We start from the raw sequence: 19,811 nt of genomic DNA on the forward strand, positions 1-19,811 counted from the left end.
CGAGGGGATGGTGATGGGATGGGTGATGCTGACACCTTTTAGGGTTCCTAACACCATCCATCACCTCGGCACGGGCAGATTCTGCCTCCAGCCCTGCCCCAGCACGCACAGAACCGGGGGATGGCACCAAAAGCATCGCCCGCAGCCCCACGGGGAGCCCGGCTGCCCTTCCACCAGGCCCTGTTGGAGTTCAGGATAGACTCCCTCGGGCAAAGAAAGTGCAAGTCCAGCTGGCCAGGAGCCTCCTGGGGCTGTCTGGGAGAAATTATCAGTCTAGGAAAACAATTCCAGCCCGGGTTGCTTCAGATCCCCTCCCCGTTCCTGGGCTTGGGAACTGGGTCCCAGCCAGCAGCCCTGCGCTCAGCAGGCGAGGTTTCTCAGGAGCCAGAAGAGCATGAAGCACATCAGCTGGTGCGGGCAGGCAGCTCGGGACCAAGGCAGGCTTTCAGGGGGAGCAAAGCAAGCTCTGCACCACGTCACAGCGCCGGGGCAGCTGCCCTGAGCCTCGCCAGACCTCCCAAGGAAAGCCTTTATCCTTCGCTGGTGTGAGCAATCCCAGCCAGGCTCCTTTGCCAGGTAAAAGCTGCGTCTGCTGGCACATCTGAGCTGTTCCTAACCCTACCCAGCATCGCTTCTGCCTGGAAGGGAAGGGTCTCACCCTGCCCGACCCCATCTCTTTGGGTATTTCCCAGCGGGGTGCAGCAGCACGAGCAAGCACCGGAGATCCGAGCCTGCCGAGGGGCCAAACGCCCTGCAAAAAGAGACTGGGACCCGTGGCAGGAGGCAGCAGGGAGGGATGAGGTGGGGAAGGCAGCTCCTTTCCCCCAGGAATGGGAATTCAGTGTGCTTGAGGAAGGGAAAAACAAAATAAAAATTGAGTTAATCTGAAAAGCAAAACCTCAGGGCGCAAGCGTCCTGGCGGCCGGCTTCCAGGCTGAAGGGATGCACTTGAGGAAAGCAAGCTGTGTCCATCCCAGGCAGCCTGGCGTGGCCTCGCAGCTGGATCTCACAGCACCGACCTTCGCAGCGCCCTTCCTCGCCAGGAAATATTCAGGCTTCCCAGCTCCCAGCTCTCAGGGTGGCCAGCGAGCAGGGACAGGCAGGAGGATGCCGCTTGGAGCAGGAGCGCAGCTTCCACCTGCCCCTGGCTCCGAGCAGCTCCACCAAAACCGAGCCCTGGTTTCTCTCCAGAGATGGGGAAGCTGTAGGGAACAACCCAGGACCATCAAACCCCTGAGGGTTTTTGCCAGGAGGCATCTCAGGAGGCACGGGAGGAGGGATTTGGCACGCGGGGGTCCTCCTGCAGCACACAGACAGCGGGCGCTGGCTCTCCGCGTACTTCCCCGGGTAAGGGGGGTGGGAACACCCAGCCTTTGATCTTCCACCCAGCGGCTCCCAAACACGGGAGGGCTCCAGGAGATAAAGGAAAAGACAACAAACACGCTGCACAACGGGACACATCCGGCAGATCCAGCGGGGAAATTTCATTTCCCTGGAACAAGCTGCACGTGCTCGGTGGAACAACCCGTGGCAGATGCTCTCCACGCCCAGCACACGCTGCCCTGCGCAGGCTGGGTGGTACAGGCTGCCCAAAACCTGCTTTAGAGCATCCTGATAAAGCTGTTCCCTACCAGCACGCCCAGCTTCTGGGCAAGGCAGCTTCCCCACAGCCTTATCTCAGCCTGCCCAGGCAGCCGGGGCCCTTTCCAGGTGTCCACAGCTGGATATCAGCCAGCTGCTCGCTCGCACGGTCAACAGGCATCGGGAACCAGTGAGCAGCTGGAAAAATTGGGTCTGAAAACCAGTCCCTGTCCATCGCTCATGTGGGTTCTGGAAGGGAGAGTCGGTGCCAGGTGAGCACGGCAGCTTAGCAAGACGCAGGAGGGAGCGGGTGGCGCGGCACATCGCCGCCAGCACCACGGACACCCAAACCTCTCCAAGGTTCCCCTGCTGTCCCCTGGCTTTTTGGTTGGCCACACGAGGTGGCCAGGGGATTTGGCCACAGTTCCCTCGAGCGTTACAGAAGGACAAAAGCCTCTTTTTGCCAGAAGCAGCAGGGCTCGTGCCCCGGCCTCCTGAGCTCCTGGACTGCCAAACCTCAAGGGCTTGGTCCGAGGGGTGAGCCAGGGCTGGGAGCAGAGCTGGCCAAGCGATGCAGAGACCTGGTTTCCATAGGAAGTGCCTCCAGGGCATCCTCCAAAAACCTCCTCCAAGGAGAGCAGCTCCAGCCATCCTATTTCCACCATGGGGGCTTGCTCGAGAGCTAAATATGCGCCCCCGTCCCTGCGGGATGCTGATGAACCCTGGCAATAGGGCTGCAGGAGCCCCGATAACATCACAGGATTGGCCCAGCCCTCTAAGAATAACTGCTCTGCCTGTGATCACGTCGCAGGAATTCGCTTCATCCTGCCCACCACAGCCCTGGTACCCCCCAGGAGCCAGGAACCTGCTGCTCCGGAGCGGGCACATTGCCCCAGATGGAAAAATTGCCCCATTTTTTTTTTATATATATAAAGATTGGGAGTTTCATCCCCAGATGAAAGTTCCTGCAGAGAACAGCGCAGTGCTGCGCCTGGTGCCATCAGAAAATAACCCACAGTTCTCCCCCTAAAGAGATTAAAACCTTTTTATATTCATAACGAGCTGCAGGGCGAGGGAACGGGGACGCTGCGGGGAGCGTGCGCGCACGGGACACCACACTTGGGCTCTCCAGGCACAAGCTACCAAGCCAGGGGCATGGGGATGGCAGAACCCCACTCTCCCCAGCACCGAGCATCCCACTGCATCCCAATCCCACTCAGGCATCGCTGCTTTTCCCTCGCTGGCAAACCCTCTGCAAACCCCAGCACCGCCGCAGCCTCCCGGGGAGGCTTCACCCAGCCCAGGCTCCCTGCACAAGTCCCCACAAGAAGCCAGGCAGGGATGCCAGCTGCTCTCCAGCAGCCTCCCGCCCTAACCACCAGCCCCAGCCCTCGCACCAGCCTTCCCCACGCCCTACCAGGGGTTCTTGCTCCGGAGCCCTCCCCTTCCACACCCTCCGACAAGCTCCGGCGGTGTCCGAAGCTTCCCGGCGCGGTGCCAGCGCTGCGGGGAAGCCGCCGGCACCTTTGCACGCAGGCGCCTGCGTCTCGGGGGCGCATAGCTGGCATTCCAGGCTGGCAGAGCTCTCTGCCACACGCCATCCACCTGACCAGGGCTGTGCATGCCACGGCAGGTTGCAAAGGGGAGCGCAAAGATCCTCGTCGGGGAGCAGCGCGGGGCAGGAGGCTGCTGCGCCTCCGCTGCGCGTTTAAGGGGCCCGGCGGCTGCTGCTGGGGCACTGACAAGTGGAAAGGTTTCCCCCTTCTGCCAAAAAATAGTCCTAGCAGTGCAAAGGGGGGGGGAAAGAGCTTCACCCAGCCTCTCCTCTTGCCCCCAGGTGGGGGTCTGCCAGCGATTAACACCCCGCTTTGGGCACCAGGAGCTGGGATGCGCGCTCACAGGGGACTCGGCACGGAGCAGGGCAGGGAAACGTGCGCCGAGGATGGAGCACAAGCCACGAGGATGGAGGATGGAGCACCACCCGCTGCCCCCGCCCAGGGAAACTCACCCACACGCTGCCAGATAGCCCTGGCTGTGTAGATAAGAGAGGTTTTTCCGGAGGTGAGGCAAGCTGTGCCGCTCAGCCCCCCGCAGCTTTCTCCTCCCCTGCTCCCAGGCCACCAGGAGGCCCCGTCCCCAGCAGGGTTTCTCCTCTTTTCCTGCAGGATGTAAAGGGCAGAGGGCAAACCTCCAGGAGGTTCACCTGGCACCTAGGGCTTTGGCTGCCCAGGCGCTGGTGGCTGCTGTCTTGGCCAAAAAGGAGAGCTGCAACCCGCCGGTTGCTTGAGGTCGAGCCCACGTTTTGGGGTAAATTCAAAGGAAAAAGCAGGTGCCCGCGGGGCTGGCACAGTGCAGCAGGGAAAGCTGCAGGGAGGAGAGAACAGGAACCACCATGGATGGACTTCCCCATCACCCCCTGTGCCTACAAAGCCCCTCTCCACCTCCTCGTCTCCCCCGGGTGCTTTAGGGGAAGGGTCTAACTGCCCCTTCTGCTCCCAAAAAGAAAGAGGGAATAAAAAAAAAAAGAAAAAGCAGTTATTAGGCATGTTTCTGCAGCCCAGCGACCTGCCCAGCCTTGTGCTGGGGGAGCCACGTGCCCGCCCTGCGCAAAGCCAGCGCCCCAGCACGCAGCAGGCTGACGGGGCGCACCAGGGCATCCCGGTGGCACGGGGAGCTCTGCAGCTCTAAAGCCATCCCCGGAGCGAGCTGAGATTTCCCTCCCCCTTCCCAAGCTTCTGGGGCCGCAGGAATTTGGCACCAGGGCCGGGGACTTACCCAAAGGCCACAGGAACACGCCCCGCTGACCAACGCAACCTATGGAGAGGAGGTGTCAGCCCCGGCGGGGCCACCCCAGCGTCCCCAAGTGTCCCCAAGTGTCCCCGTGCCTCGTGTGCTGGCAGCCTCACAGCCCAGGAATGCAGCAGGGGGCTGGTGGGAAGCACCCGGGGCAGGGAGCTGCTCCCATTCAACCACCCCACAACGGAGCTGGCTGCTCCCGGAGCGCAGCAGGGGCAGAAAAAAGCCCCAGGAGCCAGCCCCAGCCTCGCTCCATGCCCCTCTCCCGGCCAGGACTGGTTTTTACTGGAAGGGAACGGGGCCGGGAAGCAGGGGAGATGCTCACCCCGATGGGGCTCGCGCAGATCCCCGCCGCCGAGCTCCCCCACGGCCCTGCCAGGCGCTGATCCTGCTTTATCTCTTAGATAAACAGCATCAGTCGGAACAATTTGCTCAGGGATTTCAGCGCTGCCTCCAACGGGCAGCCCGGGGAGCCGGCTGCGTGCGGGATCCGGGCTCATCAAGCAGAGCCAGACCCCGTTTTCCCTAAGGCTGGCTCCCCAGAACGGAGCCACAGCCCCTGGCCAAGCCCAGAGCCCACAAATTGGTCCCCAAATTCTCCTGCAACCATTTGCTCGGGGTGAGAACTCATCCAACCTGAACCTGCGGCACAGAAACCTCCTTTAGGATCTCCGTGTCTCTCCCAGATGCCTCCCACCACCGCTGCGTGGAAAAACAAAGCTCCTTTTGGGATCCTGGAGACCTCATGCGCCCCAAAGCGACCCCACCTGCACCATGCCAGGCACCAGCCCCACACGAGCATCCTGACCCCAGCTGCACCTTCCCCTTCTAGAACAGCCACCGAGGGGACCCCTCGCTTTGTGGGGAGCCAGATCAGGGTGGGCAGCACCCGGGCACTGCCACCAGCACCGCGGTGACCCCAAACCCTCCCCGTGCAGCACATCGCGCCCCGGAGGGGCTTACCCACGCCGTACCTGGCTGAGCTATGAGAGGAATGCCAGCCCTGGCTGCCCGCCCAGCAGCACGGGAGCGGATTAGGGTTTATTGAGCAGGAAGGTGCAGGGGAAGGGCCCTGGGACGGAGCCGTCCCACCCTCTCCTACACCACCCCACCGCCGCTTTGGGACCGCCGCTTCCTTCTCCCACCAACTCCTCCTTCCCTTCACGGAAGCGCTTGAAGGCCTGAGCTGACTCGAGGATCCCAGAGCATTGTTTTTTTTCCCAGAAACCCAGCGAGATGCGGTGCTTTTTGGCTGGGGAGAGCCGTGCCAGAGCCAAGACAATCAGAGCTTGGCAGCCGGGTGGGAGCTGGCGAGGAGCGGCGCCCTGCTCCATCCCACATCACCCCCCTGCTGCCTGGGGGTTTCATGGGGACCCCTGCCAGCCCACAGCCCCCTTTTTCTTTCCACCAGCACAACCATAACCACCAGTATGGATCCATCCCAATGCGTTATGCTCCCTGGTGGTGCCACTCACACCTCCCGTAGGCGCTCGCCACGGAGAAGTGGAGCAGGATTTAAGGGGAGCAGGAATTAAGGGGAGCAGGATTTAAGGGGAGCTCCAGCACCTCGCTTTTGTAGGAAGGGATGAGGCGCAGCTGTAGGATTTACGCTGCAATAGGCGCAAACTGGCTCCAGCCCTGCTCTTTTTGGGAAGGAGGCGACGGAGCCCGATCCCACCGCGTCTTTTCTTCGCCTGCCCCCGCAGCCGGCTGGGCTGCCAGCATTTCGTAGGGCTGGGAAAGGAGCAGCCCAGGGCTTGCAGGCCAGGAAAACGCTTGGCAGCCCACCCCCGGCACCACACACACACCCTCAGCACGCTCTGGGGTCGGGGACGGGCTGCAGGAGGGAACCCGAAGCACATCCACGCTCCCCAAACCCCCTGGATCCAACCTGAAATCAGCCAAATCAGGGGGCAATTACTGAACGCGCCGGGGTCCCGTTCCCTTCGCCAATCACAAAAAATGACCCCAAGGAGCTGGGAGTGTGGGACAGGAGCAGGTTTCCCCCAGAAAACGGGGAAGGAGCCGCTCGAGCCCCTCGCAGGGCGCAGCCCCCCGCTCCCCAAGGGGAGAGGAGCCCCCTCCCCAGCACCCTCCTCCTATATCAAAGGGCTCCCCAGCTCCTGGAAGTCACCCCAAAGGAATGTGGGACCTGTGGGGAGTGCTGGAGAAGACAAAACAGAGCCAAAGGCACAGCGCGGGGGGAGGATTAGCGAGCAGCAAGCCCGGGCGGGCGCAGGGGTGCACGGCGGGCGGCTCCGACACGCACACAGCCCCTGGCCGAGGGGCAGAGCCCCGGCACGGCTCCGGGGGGGCACTTTGGGAACCGAGGAAGCCCCCACGGAGCCTTTCCAGGGGTGTCCTGGCTGCTCCCAGTGCCCACGCACGGTGGCAATGGTTAAACTGGGGCTCGAAGTGGGCGCACGTGGGGCGCACGAAGAGGCAGTGAGCAGGGAAATGAGGGACGGGGAAAATTTGGGCAGGTTTAACCTCCTGTTAACCCCACAGACATCCTGAGCGGGTGACACCGAGCCAGGGGATGCTGCTGCCAGCCCCCAATCTGCTGGAGATGCTCAGAGGGAAGGAGAAGCCAGCCCCAATGGGAACATTCCCTGGGAAGCGTCCCACCACCAGCACCCGCACCCCCTTAGGAACGGGGATTTCTTTAATCCCACAGCCCCCAGAGACACCAAAGGCTCCCTGGGGCAGCCTGAGACCCCCTAACGCCCATATTACCAACCCCAAAGCAGCACAGAGCAGACAGAGAGGGTGCTGTGGGGATTAAGAGGGGGAGAGGGACACGTTTCAGCCTGGTCCCATATGGGAATTGAGCACATCTGCCTCTCCACTCGCCCTTCCCACCCCACATCCCTGAGGAAGGGAGGGATTCAAGCCCACCAGAGGTGCTGGAGCCTGCAGGTGGGGGGTGCTGGTGCAGCTTGGAGCAGGATTGGGGTTCCTTATGGGATGCACAAAGGAAAAGCAGCACCGTGGGCACCCGGGGCCGAAGGAGCCTTCCCGGAGCAGCAGCCTCCCACAGCAGATTAAAATTCCCGAGGAATTTGCTAAACAAGCCAACTCCCTGCGCTACTGCCCGGCACCCGAGGATGTTTTGGCATTACCACCACGCAGGGGAAGGAGGTGGGGGCAGCAGACCCCTGTGCCTGGCCCCAAAATCAGGGCTCCCCCCTGCCCCAGCTGCTCCAAGGGTTTTGGGGCAGGAAGGGGTCCCCAGGATTTCACTCTGCAGGGTTTCGCTCTCTGGGTTTAGCGCATTTTTTTTTTTACAGCTGCTGGCTGGTTTTCTCGCCCTCCCGAGCCGGAGGTGTCGATGCTGTTCTCATTATCTTCGATTCAAAACAGAGCCAAGAGGAGGAGGAAGAAAAAAAAGAAAAAGGAAAAAAAAGAATAGAAAAAAAGAAAAAACACTTCTTTAAGCAAAAACCCACACACCAACACTTCCAGCCCCCTCCCTGCCTGTTCGGAGGCACAAAGAAGCGCCAGGGATGGATTCAAAAGAAATAGTTACGGGGTGAAGGGCTGCGGAGAGACCCGGCCATGGGAAGTGACCGCAGCCCGCATCACCTAACACGAGCCCGTGCCAGCGATTTCCTTGCTGCGAGGAGCCCGCTGTGCGTTTCTTACGGCCCCTGGAAGGAGCCTGAAAAGGAAATTTTGCACGGGCTGGCTCGCAGGAACAAAACGTCTCCGTCCTGCAGAGGCAGGGACCTCCGAGGAAAGGCTAGGAGGGGATAAAAGTGAAGAGGAAGGTGATGAAAGGGGGTGGGCAGCAGCACATCGAGGTGCTTTTAAAGCCATCCCGCTCCCAAGTCCACCAAAAAAGTTTGGGCAGAGGGATTTGGCAGCGTGCATCGGGCTCGCCCTATAGAGGAGGGAGCTGGGAGAGAGCGGGGAGCCACAGGGGAGAGCCGAGGCTGGATGCAGCTCTTCCACGGGAGTAATTAATAGGGTTGCCAGAGAGATGAAGAGTCAGGAGGGTTCTGGACTGGCTGTAATAAGGATTTTAATGAGAGCTAAGTGACATTTTTAAACAGACGGAGCATCTGCAGCACGGCGCATCTTGAACAGGAGCCAGAGCAGAGAGCTTCTGGCTGGGCATCCATCGGGGGGAAAGCGTTGCTGGCATCCTCGTGGCAGCACCTGCAGGCACCCCCGTGGCTGTGCCTGGTGGCCAGGAGCCCCAAAAAGCTCAGGAAGGGCTGGACACACCAAGGGATGCCTCTCCCAGCACCGGACAGACCCCTGTGGGGAGGTAAAGCATCACCCCCAGGCTGCCCCACCACGAGGGATGCATCCATCCCGACCAAAAGGCTGGAAAAAAAACCACTTTGGGTGTGTTTTCCCACCTCATCCGAGAAACCGAGGTGAAAAAGCACAAAGCAAGGAGCTCCTTGCAGGTGTGCTGCCCTGGGATGGGGGCTCCGAGCCACCCACAGCGGCACAGCACCCCGTGCCCGAGGCTGTCGGGTTCCCCTGTGCTCACTCCCGGCTTTTCCCAGGAGGTTCAAAGTCCAGCCCCAGCCCCAAAGCCAGCACAACAATCTCGGCCGGGGCTGCTGCAGCCGGGTTCATGCAAATCCCGCCTGGAAGGAGCCCTGGCTTCTCATTAACCAGGGCTCCGCCGCGGCTTTCGGCTGAACTTCCTTCCACCCAGCCAGCTCACGCTGGAGTCAGCGCCTGCCCCTCCCACACCGCACACAAAAATCGCAATTTTTCCTCCAAGCGAAGCCGCGGTCAAAGGGAAACACGAGCCAGGCACACCCGGGGAGCATCTCCCGGGGTGCAGAAGTGGGTGCTCGATGGCACTGTCCGGGGACGGAGCAACATCGCCGGCACGGAGCCGCACTTTGGAGCCTCAAGCACCCGAAGCACAGCGACTCCAACCCCCTTTTTGCAACCCTGAGGCTTAAAAGGCACCCAAGCAGCAAGGCTGTGCTTCCTCGGGGAAATCTTCTCCCAGGAAACCCCATCCAGATGTCCCAAAGACCAAGGGGAAACCTGTACGAGGGGAACCCTCATGCGCCTTCCCGCAGAGGCAGGAGCGAGCATCCCCCTGCGAGCATCGTCCCAGCCCTGGGGGGGCTCCTGCAGTCCCTGGGGGGGCTCCCACAGCCCCCTCGCTGCTGCAGCCAGTTTGCAGGCTTCGCCCAAGCCCTATATTTTGGCCACAGCCAGCCAGAGCTCCTTAAACACAATTAAACATCACCAAACCGATCGCTGCTCCAACCCCAACCTGAGCGCTTTCGCAGCCTCGCCCTGGTTTGAGCTCCCCCTTTTTGGGGCAGGAAAGGTTTTGGGTGTCCGGGATTTTTCCAAGCCGCAGCGACAGGAGATGAAGATTCTCCAAACATCCGTGTTTTGTTGTTTTTTTTCCATTCAGCTGCCACCATTCTTCCAATTCCTGCTGCAGAAGCGCTCCGAGGTTTGTTTTTAACCTCGGAGCGCGGCGTCCTGGGCAGCTCCGCTTTGAACCCTCCTGTGGGGAGCTGATGGGAAACAAGTCCTGGAGCTAAATTCTCAGACTCAGAGCTCAGAAAGGATTCCCAGGGCTGCAGGAGCAGGTTCTCATGGCCGGTTTTTCACGGCCTCCCAGGGCCCAGCTCCTCAGCCACGCCGGGCAAGTCGAGAGGAGCTCGCGCACACCACGGGAGAGGTGTGAGGTTTGGGTACGGCTAATTTTTGGAGGATCCTAGGGTGCAGCCAGCACGCAGGACGCACACACGACACCCAGGCTTCCAAGAAGTGGATAAAAAGGAAAAACAAATCCAGGGGATGCGACAAGAAAGGCGGCTTTATCAAGGCACGGGAAGAGCTGCCAAACCAGCCTGAAACAGCACAAAACTGCTGCGCCTCCCCTGCGCAGCGCTTGGAGATGAGATGCTGGCAGCTTGGGGCTGCCTGGTGTTTTTTTTTTTCCTCCTCAGAGGTCCAGGCAGGTCTCACAGCCTGGGGAAGGCAGGTCCACCACGCACGGCCAGCTCCCCCCAGGCTGTTTTCCAGCCCTTGCATGTCCCCAAACCCCGGGCACCCTCTCCGCGTGCCCGCAGCGTCCTCGGGATGAGGGCTTTAATTAAAGGGAGCAAAGGGATTGGAAAAAAGGAGAGACACGGAAAGAATCGCCTGCTACCTGACATCAAGAGAGGGCGTCAGGGAGGAAAAACAAACCCACGGAGCTGTCATTTAAGCACAGGGGGGGAAGAGAAAGCTCAAACAGGCCCAGCACCTCCAGCTTCCTTGCACAAGAGGTCACAGCGCAAACCTTTGCAGCAGGACACGCCGCTTCCAGCCCGGAGCACACACGCCCCGTGCATCTCTCCTGGCACCAGCACGCCTGTAGGGCCACTGGGCACAGCCCCATGTCCCTGTCACCCTCTGCAGGGAGAGCTGGGGGATGTGTCCCCACCGTGGGGACAGGGCTCGGTGCTCCTTGTCCCAGCCCTGCTGGCCGACACGGCCAGATGCTGCACACCAGGCTTTTAATCACGGAAGAAACCAGCTTTGAATTTCCCCCGTGAAATAGGGGAGCAGGCACGGGTCCCGGATAAATTCTGGGTGAAATCCATAGCACAGGGGGACAATCAGAGCCCTCACTGCAGGTCTCCGGGGACGGCCACGAGCAGGAACCACCCGGCTCAGCACGCGCCAAGGAACACAAAGCTGGGCGAAGGCAGAATCCCTCCGAGTGTTTGCTCAGGTTTAACAAAAATAAAATAAAATAAAACCAAACAAAACAAAACACACCGCACTCCTCCTCCTCCTCCCACCCCCTCCTATAGGGCCGATGCTTTGGGATCGCCATACAAAACGTGCGCGCATCTGCTCGGAAACCTCCAACATCTCTCCCTCTTGCAAAAGCCGCTGGAGCCGGGTGCTGCTGTGCTGAGCTGGCACTTTCCCAGCCCCGGAGGCTTCGAGCTGGGTCGTTTCCCTCCTCCGGCAGCCTCCCCAGCTGGAGAACGGGGTTACGGCCTCTGCTCTGCACATCCAGCGGGGAGGAGGGAGCCGCGCCGCGTGTTTGTTTGTTGCCTGTGCAGGATTCCTGCATTCCTGCCCTTGTTTACTCATCTGCTCCCGGGACGTGCTCAGACCCCACAGAGGGCTTTTGGGGCACCGCATTCCCTCCTCCCCGAGCCCGGAGCTCTTGCTGGAACAGGACGAGCAGAGGGAGGAAGGGAGAAGCCAGAAGTGAGGGATTGCAGAAGTATGTTGGCGTGGTGGTTGGGCAACCAGCTCAACCCTCTGCGGATCTGCTCTCCGTGGAGGCATTATTCCGTGCCTGGAGGTGCAGGACCCTATTACAGAGGGCACGCGGGCTGCCCCCCACTCGCCATTTCCCAGCAGCTGTGTTGCTGCACACCCACGGTGCCAGGATCTCAGCCACCTCCTCGGCACGGGAGCTGTCCCACGGAGCGACAAAAGCACCGAGAGCCAACCCCGTGCGCATTTAATCCATGAGCTCAGCACGCTGTGACCTCCTCGTGCAAAATTTTGGGTACGAGCGCAAAGGCAGCAGGGAGGTGATGCACACAAGGGACACCGAGGCTCGCCACAACAACACCAAAGCTCTGCTCATCCCCCCTCAATTCCTAAATTGCTCGGCTTTGTCGTGACCTGGTTACACCCCGGAGAAGCAAGCTTTGCCCCCAAGGGGAACTCAGCCGGATTCTCGTGTCCCTGCATGAGTCCACAAGGCTGGCTTGGCAAGCATGGGGAGCTGATGAAGGACAGGCCTTCAGCACTGGGTTAATGAGTTCACTTTTCAGCAATAAACCGTAAAAAAAAGAGGGAGCTCAGGTGTGAGGCTGAACTCCCCAGGGGTGCCAGGACGGGGCTTTGCAGCGCGACCTCTCCAACCCCATCAGATGCTTTGCAGAGGGGGCTGAGAACCTGCATAAACCCAGACCAAAAAAAATAACACGAACCAACACCACCTGGCTGCAATCCTCACCTCTAACAAGCTCAGCTCCAGGCACCATCCCTTCGCTGACCAAATCCACAGAGCAGCCAGACCCTGCCCCACGAGCGCGCCCGCCCCGCGGCCAGCAGCACCGCATGCCCAAAATTGGTTTCCAAGCCCCAAGCACGCCCCGCTCACCTTCCACGCAGTGCTCCACGTCCTCCAGGTTGCGCAGGGTTATCCGCATCAGGCTGGAGTTGAGCATCAGCTCGTTGCGGTGCGCCGGCCACATGTACTGCGGGGCTGGGTTGACGAAGAAAATCCGCGTGTCCCCCGTGGAGACCTGGTTGTCGCAGATCAGGGGGTCCCCGAAGCCGCCGATGACCACCTTGTTGCCGCCGTCCAAGAGGATCTCGTGGGTGACGATGTCTTTGCCCTTCAGGTAGCGCCACACTCGCACCTGGGACAAGAGGGACACGGATCAGGGGAGAGCTCTGCACAGCCACGACCCGAGGTGTCCGGCACCATCCAGCCCCGTTTGCTTCCAACCGTGCTGTCGCACGGTGTTCAGGAGCAGCTCGGGCTGGCAGAGCCTTCCTGCAGAGCTGATTTCATGAGGCAGCCCTCTACCAGCACAAAATGTAGGGACAAGGCTACAGCGAGCACTGCTTCTTGCCAAAATCACACCCAGTGCCCCAATACGGGCACGTGGTGCTCCTCACCTCTTCCATCTCCCAAGGTCTCCATCAGCCACGCGGGTTTTTCCTGGCAAGGGACTCGTTCCCCTGTTCACATCTGGGCGCATCACTGCCTTTCAAGCCCCCAAATTCACGTTTTGTTCCTGCCTCTCCTCCCCTGGTGAAACTTTCCGACAGGGAAAGCCCTCGTGCCCAGGGACAGGCAGGATGGCTACGCAAGGGTTTCCTGTGCCAGAGCAGAAATCCGCTGCGTAAAACTAGTAAAATAAAGGTGTTCTAAGCAACTTCTTCCCCTCCTCTATTATTTCAGCCTTTACACCCACAAAAACCATCTCAGCTGCCGCGCAACCAGCTCGGGCAGGGGTGCTGCTCTCCAGCAGCAGGCACTGCACGTGGCCATGGAAGGGAAAATAAAATCATAATAATCAATCAGAGCTGCCGCCTGGTGCTGGTAAGGAACCCAAATCCCAAAAAGGAGGCTCCCTCCTGGGCTGGGTGCTGGCAGATCCCACTCCTGTGCATCGCCTCTGACTCCAGCCCTGTCCCCAAGGACCCTGAACCAGGTCCCCAGGCAGCGCGCGGGTCTCAGCCAGAGGGATCCCCCCCAACTCCCAGGGGATCTTCTGGCTCTGGGAAGGCACCAGGGGGTTGGGAAGAGAAGAGGCAGAGGGGATAACGCCCCTAGAAATGGCAGAGGAGATTTATTTTGTTATAAAGTGACTGAAGACAACCTGCGCGTTAGCAGACCGGATTTGCTAAAATACACAGAGGAATTGGCAGTAGCAGCCGGTTTCCCCTAAATCAGCCAAATTTCTGGAAGAAAAATCAGCCCTGGCCACAAGACTTGGTCCCTCCCTCCCTCTCCTCAGCCCCCGGAGCAGCCTCCCTGGACGTCCACCAGGCACAGACCTCCCCATTGCCCCAAAAGGGAGATGCGCAAAAACCTGCTGGCCAGCCCCGCTCCAGCACCACGCTCTTTGCAATGAGCAGCCCCCAAAAACACCCACAGAGGACGAAAGCAGCAGCCCTAAAACAAACGATTTATTGCACACGTGATAGGAGATGTGCCCACATCCTGCCCTGATGGGGCAGAAAGCCTCGACGTGCTCGGGGTGTGCTTTATCCCCACCTCCAGCACCCCAGGGCCCCATCCCCTGCATTCTCCAGCCCAGAGAGCACTTGAGCGCCCCGTGCCAAGCACCGAGGAGGCCGGGGAAGAGGAGGGTGGGCGATAAGGAGGCTCTCGAGCCTCCCTCTGGAAGGAGCACGCAGGTGTGTGCCCGAGGAGCGCAACCGCAAAGGGAACGCAGGGAGCAGAGGGGATGTTGCGGGCAGGTCTCTCCCACCCCATGGGACAATCTGGTGGCAGTAGGCAGTTGTTCACCCTGCAGACCCTCTTCTTGCCATATTTTAGCTCCGTAGCTCGTTGCAGATGAGGAGGAGAGCACAGAGCAGACATTATCCCCCTCCAGAATGAGCCATTCTTGCAGCTCTCCGCGCCCGCAGCTCGCTGGCCCCTGCCCCGCGCGGCCCTTGGTGCGCATTGTGCTCCCCCACTGACTTCTTTGGGGCTGTTCAGAGGGGAAAAAAAAAGACTCTCACTCTCTGCCAAGTGCCTCCGTCCCATTACTCAGTGACTACAGGACACGCACACAAACATCTGACACTGCAGGGGTCAGACACGAGGGTTACAAAAAAAGCGTTGGGGTTTTGGGGGAAATGGGAGTCTCGCGAGCTTTAGTCAATCCTGCGACTTTCTGGAGATGTAACTCCAGGATTTCAGGGCTACAGGCTCAGCACTACCTCAGTGCCAAACAAGAGGGTTCAGGGGTCATGGCCATCAAAAGCTGCCCCCGTGGGACCTGGAGGTACACGGTGAGGCTGGCAGGAGGCACCGTGCCCGTGCGCTCGCACACATCTGGCCCCAGACAAGGAGGGAACCAGCTCCACTCAGACCCAAGGGCTCAGCAGTGCTCCAACAACCAAAGGACGAGGAATAACCCATCATCAGGCTGTCATCCTGCCCCATAGAGCCCAAATTTGGGGTGAGACGAGCCGGGGAATCAACGCCTCCTGAAGCTACCCAGCCGACAGCCACGCACCGTGCACAGCCCCGGCACCCAGAGCTCCGGACTCGGTGCTGGCAGCCGAGCAGCAACCAGAGGGGGCTTCAGCTGGAGAGGGGCTGTGACAGGCAGCCCCCCTCCCTCCCTCTCTCCCTATCCTCTCCTGGGAATCCCAGTGCTCACACCGAGACATCTGCTCCCCGCGGCACCAAGGAGCCCCTTTGGGGACCCCCGACCCCTGCTGAGTGCCACAAAATCCATCCTGCATGGCTCTGCTGCGAGCCTCCTGCCTCGCCAGCGCTGCTGGCAGCTCCCCGGGGTGCTGCTTCTCCCCGCAGTCAAGTCAAGACACCTTCCTTCAGCAGCACCAGCCCCACCTCCTCTTCCTTCAGCAGCGGCCCCGCAGGGCGAGCGCTCGACAAGGTGAGGTGCGGGAGCAGCCGGGGCAAAAAAATTTAAAAAATAAAATAAAAAACAGAACACAAAGGGAACAAAAGGGTTGGGGGGAGAAAAACCAAAAGAGGCAGGCGGGGAGAGCACCCCCAGGGTCCTGCTGGAAGGCAGCAGTCGGGGCATTTTCACAGTTGGGTCTTTGGGGGAAGAATGGCTGGAGCCTAGCCCCTCTCCCGAAGCAGATGGTAATTTGAGTTAATTAGCAGGGCTGTTGTAGTCAGGGCTCGCAGAGCCAGGCCACAGCATTCACAAGCAACAGCAGAGTCCACCAGCTTTCTCCCCACCCTCATCCTCCCTAATGAATGGCCGCGAAGGCACCAAAGACGGAGCGATTACCTGTAGGGCATCCCATTCATCACCACGCACAATTAAGACCTTGTTACTGGTGACTCACTGGCTACAGCGCGGACGGGGGAAGAAAAAGGGAGAGAGAAAAAGAAATCAGGCTGGAGCCCGGACCCAGAAGGTCCCTTCCCCGTGGCAGCCCTGCTCGCTCTTTCACCACGGAGCGCATAAAACGCTGGATTAAGGCTGGTTTACAAGGCTCCTGGCAGCTGTGGGAAGGTGCGGCGAGAACAGCGAGGACTTTATTTAGGCAGAACCTCGCAGGAGGAGGTTTTAAGTGCGGGGCAAACCCGGGGAGTAAAAGGATTTTCCATGGGGGTCTGTCACAGCGGGGAACGGGACCACCTGCACGGGCACGCGTGGTGCCGGGAAGGTGCTTTAGGAACAAACCTTGGGCTTGTGGGGTGTTCATGGAGGTGAGCAGAGCCCTAAGAAGAGAGGGGACGCTTGGATCAGAGCAGGAGAGGTCACCAGGAGACCTCGGCAGCCCTTTCTGCAGGAGCCAGTCTGTGTCCCCCAGCCCTTTCCCCCCAAAACGTGGGCTCCATTGTTCGGCACAGGATCCACATCCTCCCCAGCGCTTCCTATAGCGCGTATAGAACCTGCATCTGTCCTATAAATAGGAGCTCCCTCCAGAAATATCAGGTCAAAGCAGAACGAGGCACGGCACAGGGCTCAGGAGCGGGGAAGGACAATGCCAGCAGCGGGCTGCAAATAGGCTGAGCGGAGCAAAAAATAAATAAAAGGTCCGGGGCCACAGCAAGGAGCAAAGCCCTCGTTCCCAACCCAAATCCGTCCCCGGGCGAAGGGGCACATCAGCATCACTTTGGGGAAGAGGAGACAGAGAAAACTCCTAATTGTGACCCCCCTCCGGTAGCACCGAGCGGCTGGTAGCTATTTCAGGGTGTTCCTCTCCCATTAGCCTCCCGTTTCCAACGCGCTCCCTCTTCAGATATCAAAGGCCCCGGCGGGGAGGGTTTCGGGTTTAGCTGGGAAGAACAATGCAGGGCTGCAGCACGCAGCCACCCGCGGACCACCCAGCACCGGCAACGCTTCTGGGGGTGGGCTCGGGGCAACTCCTCCCGCACACTTGGCCCTCGCGCTTCCCGTGCAGATAAGGAGCCCGTCGGGAGATAAGGGTGGCATTCGGAGGCGCCTCGGGGCGTAAGGAGCAGCGAGCAGGGGGCTGGAGGGGGAAGCGCACACGGGTTTTCTCGCCTTCTGCGCCTTGACTCGTTCTGGCTCAGCAAGGAACCGGGGTCAAGGAAGAAGCCAGCGGCCAGGTTTAATGCCAAAAGCGCCCCTTTTGGGGTCAAGGTGCTGGGGAAGAAGCGGAGCCAGCTGTCAGCCCTCGAATCCACAGCAATCCCCAACACTTGGGGAGGTTTTAGAATAAAAACAGGGTTTTGCTGCTGCAGAACTACTCCTGTACCGGTCACGGGTGTCACGCAGCTAGAAGAGATTTTGATTTGTCCCTTTTCAGGTCCTTATGACACCTCAGACCCCGTTTTTTTCCAAACCCTCTACGCACACCATATAAACTCCCTGGAGAGGAGCAGAAGGCAGTACGGAAGGCGCAGTAAATGCCACTGGGATGGGATGGGCGCTGCCACGGATGACAGGAGATAAGGCTCTCTCCTCCTTTCAGTTTCTTTTTAAGGACTGGAAAGAAACCCCAGAGGCAGCTTTTGGCCTTCAGGAGCTGCCACAACCCCATTCAGCAGAAGAAGGGCCCTATGGTTAACCCTGGAGTAAGCGGCACAAACCTCCGCAGCATCACTTGGGACAGTTTGGGGAAAGATGAGCAGGAAAATACCCTCCTGAGCCGAGCAATGCCACCTGGGTTTCAAATAAAGCCCCCCACACACCAGGTTCCTCACCCCACGGTGCTCCCACTTGTATCCGATGGCACCCTCCTAAAGGCAGGGCTGCTGAGCAAGCAGCTTTACCACCCCAGGAGCAGGGATAAAATATTTTTCCCCAACTCCAAGCCTGCCTGAATGAAATGTGGATTTTATACTAGCTAGGAAAAAAAAAAAAAAAAAAAATGCTTTTTGAGATGAGCACCTCCTGCCTCGCACCACAGCCCTGCCCCAGCATCAGGCGGCTCGCGCCCAGCCATATGTGCCCCAAGCTGCCACAGGACGCCACCGGCTGCTCGCAGCAGCTTATTAGTTTTCCACGTAGCACCCAGGATGTGCCAGACACGCCGCAAACATACGGTCCCTGCACCAGCCCGGAGGGGCTGTGATCTAATTTACGCGAGCAGGGTACAGATTGTACCCTCTGGTACCGTGAGGGGCAGAGTCGGGGAAGCAGGCGAGGAGCAGCAGGCACCAGCTGGATACACAGGGGTTTTTCAACTAGTTTATAGGGCCAGGAGGTCCTCCAGAAGTGAGGACAACCCCACGGTTGCAATTAAGGCCGGGCAGACCTTGCCCACCAGCACGCTGCTGGGCATCGCCCCAGGCCCCCCGTGGCACCGGCACCCGTCGGGGACCTCGGCGTGCTTTAGGATGGGGAAAAAGGGATTGGGAGAAGAGGTGAGCGAGGCAGCAGCAAGTCCTCGCAGGCAGGATTCCTGCCCTGGGAAGGGTTAAGGCAGCCAGCACGTTTTCTGACAACCAGGCGGATGGTATTTCAGGTTGCTCAGTACTTCACCGTCTCGCAGCTCAGGGGGGGGAAAAACCGTAGCCAGAGGCCAGATTCAGAGTTAAACAATAGCTCGAGCTAGAGGAACTCAAGATGCTGTTAAAGTAAACAGGGAGCTGCGGCTGCAGCCAGCCAGCGGCTCCGAGCACCTTCCAGGGCACCCGGAGCCCTCCCGAAGCTGAAAGTTGGGAATCGGCTCCGCACCGCGCAAAGCAGGGAAATGCCCATAAAAAGCAACCTCCAGAGATTCCCCTCGAAGCAGCCGGTGGAGCAGCGACGGGGCGAGCCTCCGCAGTCTAAAAATACCTAATTACCCACCAAAGCCTCCCATTTCGACAATAAAAACCACATGTGCCAGCGGGCGGCGGGGCGCAAAGTTTCCCTTGCGCCCAAGCTGGGGCGCGCCCCCCGAGCCCCTAGAAGCCCCCCCCGACCCCCTCACCTTGCAGGAATAGGTGTGGTGCACCGGGTCCACGTTCATGATCTCCTCCACCGTGCCCGTGAGCACCACGTTGGCCTCCTCCTCCCTGCGCTCCAGCTCCCGCTCGGGGCAGCTCGCCCCGCCGCCGCCCAGCGCCAGCCCCAGCGCCAGCAGCGCCAGGGCTCCGGCCGCCCCTCGCCCCCCCATTAGCCCCCCAGCCCCCTGCCCCCGGCACGGCCAGACAAAGCGGGGCCGCTCGCAGGCAGGGCTGGAGCAAGAAAAAGGGGGTTACTTTTGTTCCAGGAGGTGAAAAGGAGGAAAGAAAGAGAGGGAGGGAGGCGGGGAGGGGGAAGGAGGAAAATCCCAAGAGGAGGAGGAGGAGGAGGAGGAGGAGAAGGAGGAGGAGATATCTCTCTCTCGCTCTCTCTTTCCCCAAAGCCGCGGCCGGGGAGAAATGCTCTGTCCCCTGCCTTGCCCCTGTAAGAAAGCCTGGAGATTTGCATGCAATCTGAATTGCTGATAAGGGGGGAGAGGGAACGAGGGGGGGGGGAAGGGAGGGAGGGAGGGAGGGAGCCGCCGGGAGCGCGGAGCCGCCGGGAGCGCGCCACCCCCAGGCAAGGGAGCTGCCGGCAGGTTAATGGATAATCGGCACGGCGACGTGAGGAGACTTTTAAAGGTGCAGGGAGCCCGGCACGCAGCCTGCCGCCCCCCCGGCACAGCCCCCCCGGCGGCGTCCCCCTCCTCTGGGCAGCCGCGCTGGGGCGCGCAGGGCTGGAGAGCCGGGGGGAGGGAGGAGGGGACCCCGCTTCCAACCCTCCCGCACCTCGGCCACGGGAAGGGGCTCGCTCCCGGGGTGCCCCCCCCGACACTTTTCCGCATGG

At 60.3% G+C, this 19,811-nt stretch overlaps 1 protein-coding gene across 4 annotated transcripts in view; it reads right to left on the reverse strand.

Moving 5' to 3' along the window:
- Positions 1–19,463, reverse strand: part of AGRN (agrin) — a 73,940-nt gene extending 54,477 nt beyond the window's left edge. For 3 of the 4 annotated variants that reach the window (XM_068658278.1, XM_068658275.1, XM_068658274.1), the window contains exons 1-2: positions 18,952–19,462; positions 12,494–12,755 (exon numbers count right to left, since the gene is read on the reverse strand). In XM_068658278.1, the coding sequence (XP_068514379.1) occupies positions 12,494–12,755; positions 18,952–19,137 (448 nt within the window). In that variant the 5' untranslated portion in view covers positions 19,138–19,462. Of the gene's footprint in view, positions 1–12,493; positions 12,756–18,951 lie in introns of all 4 variants that reach the window. The other variant, XM_068658273.1, reaches the window with a different exon arrangement.
- Between the last annotated feature and the right edge of the window lie 348 nt (positions 19,464–19,811).

The sequence above is a fragment of the Anas acuta genome, chromosome 22, assembly GCF_963932015.1.
Source record: "Anas acuta chromosome 22, bAnaAcu1.1, whole genome shotgun sequence".
Lineage (NCBI taxonomy): Eukaryota > Metazoa > Chordata > Aves > Anseriformes > Anatidae > Anas > Anas acuta.